Genomic DNA, 16,631 nt, shown 5'->3' with positions numbered 1-16,631 from the left:
TTGGTTTACTTCAAAAAGAAGTACAGATTATAACAAATTAATAACTGCTTTGATGGGTGAAGCCGTGTGATAAGCGATATAACTTACCAGTGAATAGCGTTGCCGAAACTGAAAGTGTGGTTGAAGGTCAAGGGAAGTAATTCTAGGATGAAAACAGGAAGACAAACAACCCAATGGGAAAAACCCCTATTCGGACAAAGGGCCGATGTCACGAATACGCGAAAGCTTAACTAAATGTATGTTTCGATGATTTTTAGAGAAAACAGCAGATCGTCTTAGATAAGAGAGCTAAGAATTAAAATCCCAAAATCTCAATCTGAAGGTATGAGACCGAGAGTCAGAAATTGTGGAACAGCTGGCCTGAATCGAAACCAAAAGTTACTTCGTAAGCACCTTCTTTTTTTTTTATATAGAAGTTGAAAACATAAAAAAATACGGAGGGAGGTTCCCTAGACGAAGCTCGTTGGGAAAAACACCTTTTTGGACAAAGCGCCGATGTCACGAATACGCAAAATCTCAACTAGATGTAGGTATCGATGGTTTTCAGAGAAGACAGCCGATCGTATCAAATAAGAGTGCTGAAGAAAACATAATCCCAAAATTTCAGTCTTAATGTATGGCACCACAGTCAGAAATTGTGGAACAGCTAACTTGAATCGAAACCAAGAGCCACTTCGTAGGCACATTTTTTTGTGTATGAGTTAACCGTAAAAACAGTGCGGAGGGAAATTCCCTAGACGAGGCCGTGGGGGGGAGGGGGGGGGGATCATACGTACAAAGAAGGAAGACAATTGTGGGCAAGGAAAACAGACGAGGCTGGCCGCACTATCTTATGTTGAAAGTGATCGGCTTTTAGGTGCGAATAATTGCTAGGTATGCGATTGTTTGCTGATACACTACCTGATTTCTTACCTCTTTGTTCTTTTGGAGTAAAAAAATTTATACTTATTTTACAGAGACTCTCAAGGAAGAGTCGAGCCAAAGGAGAGCGAATTATTCAGGTACATCCTACTGTATTTTTTTTTAAATTAATGGACTCATTTGAAAGGTACACGATTTTATTTGAAGATTTTTACGCCATGGTATTGCAAAAAATTACCTAACGTTTAAAAAGTAGTATCAGACCTTCCCTTTTATATTGGTTATAATGCGAGAGGTTCTGTTAAATTCACAGTTTTCAGCTATTTAGATAAGGTTTCGTTCGTGAATTTGAGGACGTATCACGAAGCATATCTCTGCATTGTCACTCGAATTCTGAGTAACGATAGCAATAATAAAAACTTTAGGTACGAAGGGCCATAGCAAAAGAATTTTATGCACGGTTGCGGGAGTGCTTACTGCTGCATAGCCGAAATAACGAGGGATTCGAGAAAGTTTACAGCCACTTTTTCAATTTTTTTTTTTTTTAATTTCGTGTTTAGTTGGATTCCGTTATTAGAAGGGACATAACCTTTCCTATAGTTCTTGACTTCTTTATCCTGAGCAGTCAGAGTAAATACGTCATAGGGTCTTCGGGAAACGCAAATTAAAAATGGCTGCCATAAAGCGTGATTTATGCGTAACTAAAACATTCGGCTTTGACTGAATTCAAGTAATCGCTCGTTGCGTAATTGCGTTTTGTTATTTTGTCACTTCGCTTCCTCGTTAGACTCTTCGTTATGGAATTTCGATGTGAAGCCTGAGGTAAAGTTCACGTTGCACTGTCTTCTGACAATGTGATCATTTGATCGCAAACTGTACTTTGAAGAAAATAAACAACTGTAGTAGAAGATTCACCCAACGTAATTTTTTTGATGCGAACCGGTGTATTTTTTGGTGAATTTTTTTTCATCAACGAAAGAAATGGTTACGCCAAAACCTCTCATTGCCAGAAATATGGGACAATATGGCGGAGGTGGTTACAATACAATACAATACATAGCTTATATAGCGCAACAATAATAATAATGAAAATAATAATAATAATAATAATAAGTTAAGTTAAGTTAAGTTAAGTTTAATAATAAGTTAAGTTTAAGTTAAGGATATTTTAAGAACCGAACAGTAAATCATGAACATAAAAAAAAAAAAAACAAAAAAAAAACATCTTAGTATTGGGCCAATTGACACTTTTATCGTTTTATATTGATCATTTATATTTAAGTAGTATTAGATATCATTATAGTTAACAGTCCTGTCATGCAGATAGGCTACGAATTTTCGCCCTATCTTGCTTAGCTCACTAGCATCCAAACGTGTATACTGCATAACAATAATTATACCTTTCTTTAGACACGACAATGTTTAAAGCTGAACAGCTTGTGGGGTCGTGTGTAAATGCAATTAAACTCTAAATTAAATACATTTTTAAAGATCTCAAAGATCCAGCGACGCTTTACAATGATAGTGATAGAAAAATATAATCAATTAAGAATTAGAATGAACTTAAAAACTAGTGAAAAATCAATGAAAGCAAAAACTACAAGCGGTTCTCGTGTTACGAGCAAAATGGCGCCGAAACAGTATAAGAAAATGTATGGAAAAATATTGTTTTTTTTTCCAAAATAGCTGTCTAAGAATGGGATATTCTTTCGCTGCGCAGTTGGAAATGCAGCCTGCATCGGTTAAAGCGTTCATCGCTCCGAAAAAGGAATACTCGAATTCAAGCCTACCTTTTTCCAAGGTATACGAATAAACTCAAACTTCTGACTCCATTTTCCCATACAAGCTCTTAAAATCTGTTTGACCAGGTTTTACAATTCTTTTGTCGCGGGAACAAACTCGTGAAGATTCGCAACTCCATAGTTCGATATGCATTCCGTAGAAGTTTGCTCAACTAAATCGCTCGTAAACCGTCGAATATGTTGGCCCACAAACTTTTCTTGAGCCGGAAGACTCTTGGTATTTCACAGAGCTCAAAAGCCCAATACTCCAGTTTTAAATTCCCCACTTTTAGGAAGGAAGAACACGAAAGATACAAATCCCTGTAACTGCACAATATGGCCGCCATTTTCCTTGTTTTGACGTCTCCTATGGCTTTCTGGAATGGTAACGTACCAGGCCTTTCTCTGGCATGGTTTTACGAAAATAGAAAGTTACGTGTTCACTTCACTTCCACCGCCGCCTTAGTGAATTTTCTGTAATGCGATATACCGGTGACATTTTGTAACAGGCTCCAAATGTCCCCGATTTCTGGTGATGTTCTGCTGACAAAATACGAGTTCATATTTGCCGCACTCTATATCCCCTAAACGACAATAAGCGTAGCTGCCGTTAGTCCCAACAAAGATACATCCATTTGATCGTAAACTGTACCTCGAAGGAAACTATCGACAACTACGCTCGAAGGTTTCTCCGTCATAATTTCCAAAGCTAGTTGGCAACACGGCCTATTGATTCTTTCCAGAAACCAGTATAGAAATTGCTTTCTATTTGTTTTTTTGTTCCAATCTCTCTAAATTGATCTATCTCTGTATCCATTGAGCTAACCGCCTCCCGGTTAGCTCAGTGGATAGAGCGCTGGACTGTTGTGTGGGAGGTCGAGGGTTCGAGTCCCGGCCGGACCAACACTCAAGGACTTAAAAATAATGAGAAGAATATACGACCTTTCTATAAATAGTTAGAAATGGTTAGAAATTCTAGTCTTATCGGATAGGGACGAATAAATAGAGGTCCCGTCTCCTGCAGGGTTAGGGTTAGGAGACGTTAATTTCCCACGCACGAGTATACTGTGTGATGGATGTCCTCCCCTGGGGTGTGAAGGGTGGGTTTGTAGAGGGCCAATAGGCAGAATACTTTATATGGTAATTGGGTCACCCTTTTAAAACAAGGTTTACACAAATTCGCGAGAGCGGAATCGAAGCTAACAAGTTCACCATCAAAAAATCCAGAGTTAACCATCTTTCATCACTCCTCCTTTCCACGAGGTTACATTCTTTTGGATATCCCACCGGAAACGGATAGAATTTAATTTTTTTTTTCTGTAGACATTTTATCGTGGCCGAGACTGCCCTTGCGTGAAACAAGGTAAAGGGCCCCCTTCAAATCATGCAAACAAAAAACTGGCGGCTAAAGCCAGTCGATATGTGTTCTCTGAAGTTTTTTTAAAACTACTTCTAACATGAGACATTTCTTTTAACATTCATGTGTAAATTGCAGATGAGATTTAACATGGATGAAACACACTAACAGTCTCAATTTCTTTGTTTTTTACTTTGAATGGGAGAAAAAACTGGAGGTTATTTTCTACTTACAATCCCACCCATAGATTTTCACGCGCTCCTATGGCTACTATTTTAGAGCTGTGACCTCATTGCGTTACAAATTGTTTTCTTTCGTTGAAAACAGTAATCTCTGCAAGTTGTGTCATGAAATTTTCCAAGTAGTTCTCAAGGACAATGGAAGGTTGAGGTGTTTCTTTGTTTTGTCCATAAAAGGTGTATTGGAGGCGCATTTATCTTAAGGACAGATCTCGCAAGAGTTGGCTTGATTTACATGCATAGTCAATATTGGCTAACTGACTCATAGAATAGCTCCATACTTCTTTGATACAATTAAAAAGACTAAAAGACAAAGGAATTAGCAAAATAGTGTTCTATCGTCAATGAAATATAAATTTCAGTTAAGAAAAATTAAAAATACTCTTTGAATAAGAAAAAAGAGAGAAAATTCTTATTTTGGTTTGATGTTTTTTTTTTGTTTTGTTATTTTTTTTGTCAATTAAGCATATCCAATAATGCTTGCTGTTTGCCTTTTCTTTATTTTTTTATTGATCTTTTTTAAGTTATGTAGTCAATAGATACTTCCCTACCTGCACGGATTTTATCTGCGAGCGTTAACAAGCTCTTTCCAATATAAACAATGAAATCGATGCCTTTTTTCGTTGCGCATTGCTTCTGAACGGAAAGTGAAGTTAAAAGTAGCAAAAAATTAAAGAGGCACACCATTAAAATGCCTCTTACACAATTATATTATTTTCCTCCGCAACGCTTTTTGAGTGAGAGGCAAGCTTTTACACCGACAATTTGTTTTCCTCATTCTCCCTACCATTTGACTAACAGCTGTCTGCAAAGGAAAGATTAGGTTATCTTGGCGAGGCTCAAACAAGAACAAAGCTCATACTTTTTCTGATTTCCTTGAGGAGTCTCAAGTATGTCGACTGGAACGACCAACTCAGGTTGCAGTAAAGAGATGTATGAACTCGTGGTACTCTCCGATGGACACAGCGTTGTGGCCGTTGTACGTAAACTACATAAAGGATGCAGAAGCAAAATTGCAATGGACAAAAGATTTCTTGAGGTAAGGTCACTGCTCGGCATGTGAGGCTAAATCACCTCATTAGGAACTCTACCACCGTAAATGGACCTCTCTTCATACCACTGTGATGAATAAAGAAATACAATTCTGAGATGTATTTTACATGGTTTCGTACGTATACTATCTATGCCTTTTTCGCTTATCCTCAGTTTTCTGAGCTTTGTGAAGGCGAACTATCTTTAAAAAGCTGTTCTGATATTAATCATATGACTTTAAACGCTCACTGGTTGAATTTTAGGGCCAAAAGAAACGGTTTAACCATCGACCCGTTGGCTCTTGGGAATTCTGTTGGCAAGGTCAGTTCATAATCGTCAAGATAATGTCAGAAGGGGGAGGATTTCGGGATGCGAAAGTGGTAAGACCATTTTCAGGAATTCAGAGATATATCTAACAGTAATTTGTTAAAAGGAATGAATGCGTCCAAAATCAGCTCAACTTTGATTTAACTCTTTAAGGTGGGGAGTCTGACTATATTTTGGACGAACATTTGCTATCGATGGCATAATTCATAAAGCTTAGGATGGTTGATGTATCAACAGTGAATTTGAATCAAACCAATAATTCAAATAAGCAAATCTGTGGAAAATTATCAACCAGATTATACCAGTTTCATGACCAGACGGGGCAAACTCCCCGAACTTGTCAAAGGCATTTGGCTTGGAGAAGATGGAGAGGATGCTTTGATTGCCACAAACAATAATGTAGATATATTTGTCTCAGCCCTTTTTCCTTTCAAGCCTTTATTTTTCGCTGCGCGGTTTAAATGAAAGAACTTCAGAAATTCTCGACCACAATTCCCCAGGCTGTTCACCGAGAGGGAAAAGTTGGCCTGTTTTTTATTCAAGAAAATTGTAGCAACAATGTAATTTTATTCTCATTTATATTATTACTGAAAACCATTGGGGCAAGACCACTCGCAAAGTGAATGTGCACTCAAGATTAATGGCGATTCCGTTTGCTATCCGCTGAAAAAGCTCCAGATCTTTGTTCTCTCCTGGCATTTATCTATCTATCTATTTATCTAACTATCTATCTACCATCTATCTATCTATCTATCTATCTGTCTATCTATCTATCTATCTATCTATCTATCTATCTATCTATCTATCTATCCATCCATCTATCTATCTACATATATGAAATAAAGTGGTCAATGTTGTTTTCTTTAAAAGTCCAGACATACTTACTGATAAAATAATACGCATTTCTTGGTTTTTGAGGCGTCCTAAACGCTGAGAATTCTGTATGCCATAATCTCCCCAAACTGTACAATCATAATCAAATATACTTTAGGAGGAATAACATATTTGTGCCGAATGAAATATTATTGAGCATTTTAAGCTTAGTGAGATAGATTTGAGCAAAATGGAATTTCAAACTTAAGTGATTTTCAGTCCCAAATACTTGAAATGTTCAGATTGTTTCAAGAGTTTATCATCCATTATAACCTGAAATTACGGGCAGCTCTAAATGCGTGATTATTTCCTGAAAGCATGACGTAACTATTTTTTGTATTGCATATTAGGATTTAAAGCAAACCACCTACTGATTGATCTCAAGTCTTTGTTGACCTTCTCCTCAGCTATGTCGATATTCTTTGAACTTGCATGGACTTCGGTATCGCCAGCATATAAAATAACATGACAACTTTGACAAGCAATCCTAATTCCGTTGATATGTGCATTAAAGAGAGCTGCACCAAGTACCGACTCCTGGGGTATTCCGTAAGAAATCACTTTCATAGAAGAGGTAGTTAACCGCCTCACCATACGACCTGGGTTCGTTTTGTCTGAGAACTTAACTTCAGTCAGGAATTTATGAACGAGCGCTGTCGGATAGCCTCTGTTACAAAGTTTTTGCTAAAACTCTCGTTTGCTTTTATGAAAGGCTCATAGAGCGTACTTTCCTTTGTTTTAAGATTAATTCATAGTCCTTTATACCTTTCGTGGCCGATTATAATGACCTAAATCATAATTCTTCTCAAATTAAAGATTTAGTTTTATTGCCAAAATTTCTCAGTCTCGACTTATATTGTATTTTGAAACTTTCAACGGTAGCAGCAGACTATTGCAAGATAACCATAGTTTGCAACTTGAGCAAAATATTCAATAAGATTACGACTTCTCTGTTATCTTCATTCAGCTAGAGAAATCCAAGGTGAACGAAATGAATCTTACTGGAGTGAAGACCACGTTCGCTCCTCCTGTACCCTTCTCATCACCTTTGAGAGTCAGTGTGAGCGTGGAAAACGAGCAGGATGTCAAGCTTCTTTACACGGGAATGCGGACTGTTGAGTCACCAGCACCACCGGTGAGTGTCTCTCCAGTGTTGCTTGGGTTTCGAAAAAACAAAACTGCAAAAACCAGTACCAATATCTGCTTGACAAATTCATCTAAATTTTTTATCTAATTATTTTTTTCTCGAAAATTTTGCATCGTAACAATGCTTTTGTCTTTGTCGACAAGTTTTCAAATATTCATAGCAAAGTAAATTTATCTGCTTAATTATTACTTTCCGAAAAACAAAAAGGAACCAAAGCTTCGAGGACAAATGTGAAAATTTACGGAAAATCTCTAAGCCAAGAATAGTAATAGCCATTACAACAGCAAGCCAGAAAGGGAGTTTATACTGATTTTTCGTATCGTGCGTTGACAGCAGAATTTGTCGACTCTTTTGTACCTACCGGAGAAGCATTTGAGATCAGTTTGGAAACGAGTTCAATTTTCTTCCATGTGAAGCGAGAAAGAGTTAGAAGTGAACTCTTGAGCTGGCTTTTTTCCGCTGGTTTTGTTTCTTTTCGCCGAAAAACGACTTAAATGGGGATTCTTGCGTGATAACTGCTCAGTGATTTTGTACCCCCTGACGTAAAGTAGCCATAGGAGCGCGTGAAAATCTATGGGTGGGATTGTAAGTAGAAAATGACCTCCAGTTTTCGCGAAAACAATATTCGGATATTTTTCTGCGCACGTTATCTCTTTTAAGATGCGGACAGTTTTCCTCAAGCTCCACTGTGGGAAAATTGTGAGCTTCGAAGAACACATAATGTCCAGAGACAAATATACGAGCCCTCTTCTTTAGTCAAATGAAGGTTTTTATCATCTTTGAAATGTTTTTCAACGTGCGGGAAAATGCTTACGAACAACTTGATGGACTATAATTTTAAATATACGCATTTTACAGACTACCAAAATGGGCGGACGAACTCCTGTGGAACACACTGACACTCCCGTTGAATACCAAGTAACTCATCAGCAAGTGGCCGTGCCAGGAATACGTAATTGCATGTTCCTCATATTACTATATTATTGTTACCTTAATTGGCGACGAATGAACTCGTCATGATGGTAAATTTTGGATGCAATAATGCATCGTGAATACTAATTGGAGCTCTAATAGGACAGTGTAAGAAGATTATTAGAGGGACAGTCGCGTCATATTGTATGGTATTGTAATCTTTATTTAGACACGATCAATTCATCAGCCTATAAAAATACATATCACATACGCTAAGATATTTAAAATTAAAACTACATACTATAACACTAAAGCTGTTTTCCGTGAATGCCGTGCATTAGACTTTAAAAATGTCATTGATCTTACGTTTAAATAACCCCAGAGACTCTGTGTTCCTTATATCGCGTGGTAAACTGTCCCATAATGTGGCGCCATTGTAGCTAAAGCTTTTTCTGTAATAATTAGTGCGCGGTAGTGGAACATTAAGCTTATTTTCAGAGTCCCTGAGGTCATAAGCAGAGTAAACTTTGAATATAGATACCTTGGAGCTAGCCCGTGCAGACATCTAAACATCATGGTGGCTTTATGGATTTCCTGCTGGGGTGCAAGATTTTTCCACCCTAAAAACTCGAGTAGCTCAGTTGCATCAGCATCATAGTTAGAGAATTAACGTAGCATCATAGTTAGAGAATTAACCGTAAACCTGTGGTTTACGATACTCACCTGACCTTTGCCAGTAACAACATAGAAATGATCAATGATGTTATGAATCACGACCTATCCAATGTTAACACATGGCTCACTGCAAACAAATTGACTCTAAATTCATCTAAAACTGAATTCATGTTAATTGGATCGCGGCAAAGGATAGGTACCTACGATACTTCCCCTAAACTAATCATAGGTGGTGACATAATTAAACAAGTTAGCTCAGTCAAATCTCTGGGTGTACATATAGACGAAAACCTTTCATGGAATATGCACATTGAAAAAATAGCCAAGAAAATCGCATCGGGCATTGGAGCAATTAAACGTTGTAGGCCTTTTGTTAATCGAACCACGCTTGAGTCCGTTTTCAATGTCTTAGTTCAACCGTACTTTAATTACTGCAGCGAGGTCTGGGGGAATTGTAACAAGGGTCTTTCGAATAAGCTCCAAAAGTTGCAAAACCGGGCTGCCCGTATTCTGACCTTCTCCAGTTATGACACAAGCGCTGATCCTCTTTTTGTGCAACTTAACTGGAGACGGTTAGATACTCAGCGACAAATACAAGTGGTCACCATGGTCTATAAATCTATACATGGTCTTGCGTCCGACTATCTTGGCTCTCTTTTCACTAAATATGATCCTCCATATAATCTAAGGAACTCTGAAAACAAACTAGCTGTTCCATTGCCCCGCACCAATTTCCTGAAAAATAGCTTTAGCTATAACGGTGCGGTTATCTGGAATAGCTTGTCCCCTGACACAGCCATATAATGATGGCCAATAATAAAATCATCATCATAACAATAGTAATTATAAAAGTTGATGAAACTCCACGTTCTCTTTTATATCAAAGCCCAAAGTAAGATATCGTAAGATATCGTCGGGCAATTAACGACCGACATATCGAACTAGACTCGACCGACACTAGATCGGTCAAGTTACGACCGAGTATCGATAAGGTATCAACAGACTATCAGTAAAGTATTGATAAGGCATCCGCCGAGTGTCGATGAGACTAAATCGGCCGTAGTATCGGCCGATACTCGACCGACACTCGACCAGCACTCGATTGATACTCCACTGATACTCGACCAACGATCAATCGATATGTCGACCCTTTCGACTGTGTTGACCGCTACTCGGCCGATTTATCGACCGAGTGTTGGTCAGCATATTGACCGATGGTGTCGACCGACACTACTTACAGTAAACATGATCCGTTTGATTAACTGGTAACAGGAATCAATGTTGTGCATTTCAGTCTGTTATAATTCGATCGTGATAAAGAGATGGGACTCCCACTTTGCTTTGTAACGTATATGAGCACCATCCTTCGCAGTAAAGCACTATTTGAGCAATAGTGAAAATCAGACCTGAAAAAAATTTCAGGCCTGTACGGGATTCGAACCACTGACCTCTGCGATACTAGTGCAGCGCTCTACCAATTGAGCTAACAAGCCAACTGGGAGCAGGCCATCAAATTAATTCGACATAAACCCGTAGATGATAAATCAAACAACAACAAACATATGAAACATATGTGTGAACTGCGGTTATGAGACGTATATGAGCAGTACAGGCCTGAAATTTTTTTCAGGTCTGATTTTCACTATTGCTCAAATAGTGCTTTACTGCGAAGGATCGTGCTCATATACGTCTCATAACCGCAGTTCACACATATGTTTCATATGTTTGTTGTTGTTTGCTTTGTAAGTTACTCGTAGGATTACAGACTGAACTGGACTCTACTCGGTCCTAGAACCATGATTAATGTGTTGCGCAACTGAGTGTTTGGTTCATGTAGAATGTCAGCTGTTTCGCTGCATAGCAGAAAATTGTAAATGACACTTATGTCAAGTTTATACCAGGTTGATTTAAAACTTTCGAAATACTGATGTTGCTGATGAAAAAGAAAGGAGTAACGCAATATTAAATCTGGTAAGGTGACGATGTAGAGTCGGATGACACTGTCACCTTCTATGTAGTGAAGAGGAGTCGATCTCATTTTTCACTGGAATTTCTTCTTTTTCTTTCTTTCCTTTTTTTTTAACACAATCTGTGGGGGTGAGACAAGTTTATACCAGGTTTATTTAGAAATTTTAAAGTATCAATGTTGTCGTGAAATATATAACAATGAAATCTTTAACCTTGTAAGGTTAAATAAAATAATAAAATCATGTTGCCCCAAATGTAATTTGCATTGATCTGAAGTATATGGTCAAGAATAGGAGACAAAGTTTGACAAAAAAGTATATTGTTACCGAGCTTTTTCTTTATTTCTTTTTCGTCATTTTTTGTCCCGGACTATTTCAAAACAACTGAAATGAATTGCAGTATTCATGTTAGCTTGGTTCATCTAATGTGCGAAAGTTGATAGAGAGATAGATAGATAGATAGACAGATAGATAGATGGATAGTTTATTAGAATATCGAACATAGCAGTCCGTAGACTGAATTGCGTTACCAATTACTTAGAACTAGAAATAAATACAATTGAAATTATAATAAAACCACAAATGCGAAAAACTCTCCATATATAAATATGTACAAACTTGTCTAAAAAAAAGATTGAATGTACACATACTTGGAATAAAAGTGTTCTTAAAATGATTTGTATGTGTACGGGGCATGGCATAAGCCCTGGACTGTCTTAGATTATATCTGTGTTCTCTCTCAGGAGGTAAGACAGGCACGAGTTTGTGATCCGGGCATGACATGATAGACTCGAAAAGCTTGCTACACAGAGCCACGCGTCTCGCGTGCAAGGTTACCAAGTCGAACCTGGTCAAACATTCGGAATATGACGCATAAGGACAAATGATGGAGAGCGCTCTCTTTTGCACTCGTTCAATGTCGTCACTAAGATATTGTGGGAGCGCGTGATGGAAAACTGGCGCACAGTACTTTAAAACAGATCTTATCACGGTGCAATAAAAATTTATAATGTCGCTCAGTGGAACGTTTGCGCGCTTTACAAGAACAATAAAGTAAAGGCGCTTGTTCGCTTTCTTAATGCACTCTGAGATATGTTCGTTCCATTTTAAATCTGAGCTAATAGTGACTTCTAGGATTTTTACACTGTTTGATACTGATAGTTCCTTGCCATTAATCACAATTGGTGGAAAGTTGTGAGTGTTTTTTAAAGTCAATGCGCATCTCCTTGCATTTATCCGCGTTCAGTTCCATCCTATTTTCGATCGACCACGCCTCAACAGCGGAAACTGCGCTTTGTACATCACTGGTCAAACCTCGCGGTATAGTATGGGCGATAGTTGTGTCGTCTACATACTTTCAAGTGAGCGCGTCGACCTCGAGATCGTTGATCATTAATAAGAACAACTAGGGACCAAGCTTGGTCCCCTGTGGTACCCCAGCGGGGACTGAGCCCCACTCTGACCTGCAGTCTGATGACAACCTGACACGTTGTTTCCTGTCTGACAGAAAATCCAGCACCCAGACGCGAACCCACTGTGGCATGTCCAAGGCTTTGATCTTTCTGGCCAGCAAATTGTGATCAATAAGATCAAAAGCCTTACGATAGTCGAAAAATACCACTCTAACAGCTGCGCCTGTGGCATCAGTGGCTTGTGACCAGTTATGTACCATGGAAATCAGTGTGTACAAGGTGGAGGATCTTGGAATACCGCCATATTGGTTCGGGTCTATGATCTGCAACACCGCTGGACTGACGTATCTGAGTACCACAAAATCTTCCGCAACCTTAGAGATAGCGGGCGTCAAGGAGATAGGACGCAGGTGCTTAGTAGCATCAACCACGGGTTTTTGCTTAGGGAGAGGCACCACGTCCACAAGCTTCCAAGAGGCGGGAAGCCTTTGTTCTCTAAAGCTCGCGGCCAGTATAGATGTAATAGGCTGTGCGAGAATCACTCCATATTCCCTCAAAAGCCAGTTACCGATGTCGTCAGGTGCAGCTGCCTTCCTCGGGTTTAGATTGATTAGAGCATGTAGGACATCAATTTCTGGAATTAAAGGCATATCGGAGTCCTCCACTACAGTAGGGACAGCGAATAGGGGTTGGTAATGCTTCATGGGTTCTAAGAACACAGCGTTGATGGCGTTAGCTAGTTCAACGTCACTTAGGCGATCGGAACTGTCCCCAAGCTGAAGGCTGGAAAGGAGACTTTCAGAAGATGACGCAGGATTCATACCGGCGATTCGTTTAACTCCGCTCCACCACTGCGAGGGCTTGATGTTCTTTAAATTATTCACTTTCCTTGCATAGTATTTACTGCGAAGTGACTTACGCGTGCAGTTGACGTCATTTCGATATCGCCGGTATTGATCCATGTCTCCATTGTGGAAGGCGTGTTGAAGGAGCTTAACGAGGTTCTTGAACCGCTCAGTAACCCAGGGGGGATCATTCAGGTGAAGTCTGACATGTTTAACCGGCATTAAGTGGTCGAGACTAATTTTGATGAAATCCGTAAACAGCGCCAATTCAGCCTCGCAGTTAGATGCTTCGTTAACCACTGACCAGTCGATAGACGCGAGGAAACGCCCAAGCTCGGACGTGGGACTGGCCCGAGTGTCCCGCTTGGAAAGGGTTCTTCTACTTGGGCCTTCCCTTGGAGCACGAGTTGTTGGGTGCACGAAGACAACATTGTGATCCGATAAACCAAACGGCGGTGAAATCTGAACGGAATTTATGTCGTACAAATCTGGTTGGTTGGTGAAAACCAAGTCCAGGATCTGATCACCCTTAGTGGGCTTGTTGACCAATTGCCGCAGTCCGAATTGTGCAGCTAAACGATTCAACTTTAGCCGATTGAAATCGCCGCAGAGTAGAATCCCGCAACCTGGGAATTCTCCCTCAACAGTAGTCAAGGGTGCTGATAGATAGTCCAACAAATCAGTGTCTCTGGCGCTGTCGTTGAAGAACGGATGGTTAGGATCTTGTAAGTGATCAAGAGATCTATACCTGATCGAGTCCACTATATAGAGCCCAATCCCTCCGTGAATGTCTGTGGTGCGGTTTCTAGAAATAAACGAGTAACCGGGAATGTGGAGGTGGTTTCCACTGATGGTGTCCCTCAGCCACGTTTCAGTAATGAACCCTAAATTTGGTTTGTAGTCCAAGATGGTAGAACGAACTTCGTCGATCTTGGGCGCCAGAGACATTGTGTTCGCAAGCATCAAGCTCATATCAAACACGCTACGCGATTCAATGGGACGATCCGTGATGACTGGAAACGTATTGTCGTCAATCCGAGAGTTTGAAGTGTTCGTTCCGTTCTCGAGCAACACCGGCGGTACGGAAGGGTTGTTTGTTTTGTTGGTTTGAAAGGTGTTACCTTGAATATTTAATAAGCTCGACGAGCGGTTATGCAAATTACTAGATTCGTGGTCCAGTGCAGCAATTTGGTCAGAACCCATCGAATCATCTTCATTTGGAGTTGGAGAGACGTTGGCACGGAATTGTCTTGCAGTTCCTAGGCACGATACACTGTTACCTCGCTTTCTGCGACCGCCAAGGCAACCCCGACGTGTGGATTTTATGCGAGTGATACCGTGCTCAGTGAAACGACGCCACAGGAGTGGATTCAATAAAGCCGGGGAAAACGATGATAACTGTTGAATTACAGATCTTGAATACGTCAAAGCCATGTTTTTGAGTTTAAACTAGATTTAAAACTTAAAATATTAATAAATCTCTCTAAAAAAATGGAGGGAAAACATGGAGCGTGAAAGGTCGTGTGCTACCAGCGAGGCGCTCTCCTGGAAAAAAGAGGAGCTCCCCTTTTAACGGCAATCAAGTGACCAAGACGACCTTTGCAAGGAAGAGACCGCGAAGAACCTTAAAAAAAATTTCTCTGTAATTTAGTTTTACACGGGAGTATTTCGAACGTAGAGTGGCATTATATTACTTATTGAAAATGGATATATCATCAATCAAGACTGTGGCTTTTGACTTCGTAAACTTTAAAGTTGACTTTAGAAACGTTTAGAGCAAGAACATGTGCAAAGGTCGCAAACTGCATCGTAGTCAAATGTTTCTCCCAACACTTCTTTTGTGCTCTAGCCGATTCCTGCGTGCTTTACTACAGAATCAAGGTTACAGAGCACAATCAAGGCTATTTTCCAATTAAGTGGAAAACAGATTTAATTGTTCGGATTAGAACTAAGTTTCTACAACTAAGTTTCTTGACCCTTAGAGCGATTGTGGAAGACTTAAAATAAAACGAAGGTAGTATGGATGCGAAATTATTGCCTCGCCTAATTTTTTAAACTTTTTTCTTTGAATTTTTTTCTGGAAGTTCTCAAAAAAAGAAATGGAACAGATCTTTTTCGATTGTGGTGTTTAGCGGGTATTTTAAAATATTGAAAATATTTAATATGTAATTACTCTTAGTTATATTCTCCACGTCTTCGTAGTCTTAATCCTCATAAGACTATTGCAAAAGCAGTTGGACTGCAGTTAAGTAGAGTAGTTTTTGAACTGGAGCACAACTAACTGGCGGTTATTGAGGCATAATTCTCTTCCCTAAGATAATAAGAAAATGCTCGTCCACAGACGAGGAAATTTTCCAGCTCGAGCATGGTTTTCTTTAGCGGGGATAACATACGCTTGGCTTACTGCCTGCTTGACGAACGTGGCGGCAGTCAATCTCTTGAAGCTGAGAGGAGATTTTAAAAAAAGTCTAACAGACAAGATAAAAAACCATAAATGCTTTATTTAGTGAAACTCAAACCTGCTGTGTATTTACGTATTTTTCAAAAGACCATAAGGAGTGACACAACACAAAAAGAGATTGTGAGCCCATTCCTGAAAATAGTGATTCAATCCATAAGTTAGACCCTTATATTCAGTGTATATAGATCTTATCAACCTAACCATTGCTGCCGTTTCCTAGTCATAAATTTTATCTTAGAAAATCAGCAAATGAGTTACTGTCGCTTTATTAAAACAATATAGATTTATTCTTTCATTTATTAATTCACTTAGTTTCTTTCTTCAACAAATCATAAACAGTTCATGATCTTTTGTTTGCCTTGTATGGCTATTAGATAACTCTGTTTGTCACCAAATACTTTTGAGATTGGGCGCACTTCTTCAACCTAAGTTTCAGTCTGACTTTTTACACTATCGTTTAGATGTAAATTGTCCATAATGTGCCCACCGAATAATAAAAAACGACTAATATCCCCATCATAGGGCTCTGAGCTTAAACAGATAGAATTTTTTTTTTATTTTGTTTGTTATTTTTTTTTAACCAGGCAACTGAAATTTGTTGAAAAACGTGGGATGACAAAAGCGAAGGATTAACTTGGGTTGTTTTATTAATCCCCTCCACCAAGGTTACGAATACTCTCTTTAAATTTTTGTAACTAACTCGAAATTTTTTTTTAAAATTAAATTGCATTGCTGAGTTGCT

General features: G+C 39.1%; 2 protein-coding genes across 7 annotated transcripts; one reads left to right on the top strand and one right to left on the bottom strand.

Moving 5' to 3' along the window:
• The first annotated feature begins 310 nt into the window (after positions 1-310).
• LOC111325767 (uncharacterized) lies at positions 311-11,847 on the top strand. 6 transcript variants are annotated; one of them, XM_022929646.2, is made up of 6 exons: positions 311-385; positions 957-1,001; positions 5,123-5,277; positions 5,534-5,650; positions 7,438-7,605; positions 8,476-11,847. In XM_022929646.2, exons 1-6 carry the CDS (start codon positions 325-327, stop codon positions 8,635-8,637), a joined length of 708 nt encoding a protein of 235 aa, XP_022785381.1. In that variant the 5' UTR covers positions 311-324; the 3' UTR covers positions 8,638-11,847. The 6 variants fall into 6 exon arrangements, with proteins under 6 accessions (XP_022785381.1, XP_022785380.1, XP_022785385.1 ...); XM_022929645.2 differs by having other exon boundaries at positions 5,120-5,277; XM_022929650.2 differs by lacking the exon at positions 311-385 and adding an exon at positions 508-526.
• Positions 11,848-12,576: 729 nt separating this feature from the next.
• LOC111325784 (uncharacterized) lies at positions 12,577-14,862 on the bottom strand. Its single transcript, XM_022929675.2, has one exon. The coding sequence runs from the start codon at positions 14,860-14,862 to the stop codon at positions 12,577-12,579; it is 2,286 nt and encodes a 761-aa protein (XP_022785410.2).
• Between the last annotated feature and the right edge of the window lie 1,769 nt (positions 14,863-16,631).

The sequence above is a fragment of the Stylophora pistillata genome, chromosome 8 (assembly GCF_964205215.1).
Source record: "Stylophora pistillata chromosome 8, jaStyPist1.2, whole genome shotgun sequence".
NCBI lineage: Eukaryota > Metazoa > Cnidaria > Anthozoa > Scleractinia > Pocilloporidae > Stylophora > Stylophora pistillata.
The sequence above is the reverse complement of the archived record's forward strand: the minus strand, read 5'-3'. Positions and strand labels throughout refer to the sequence as shown.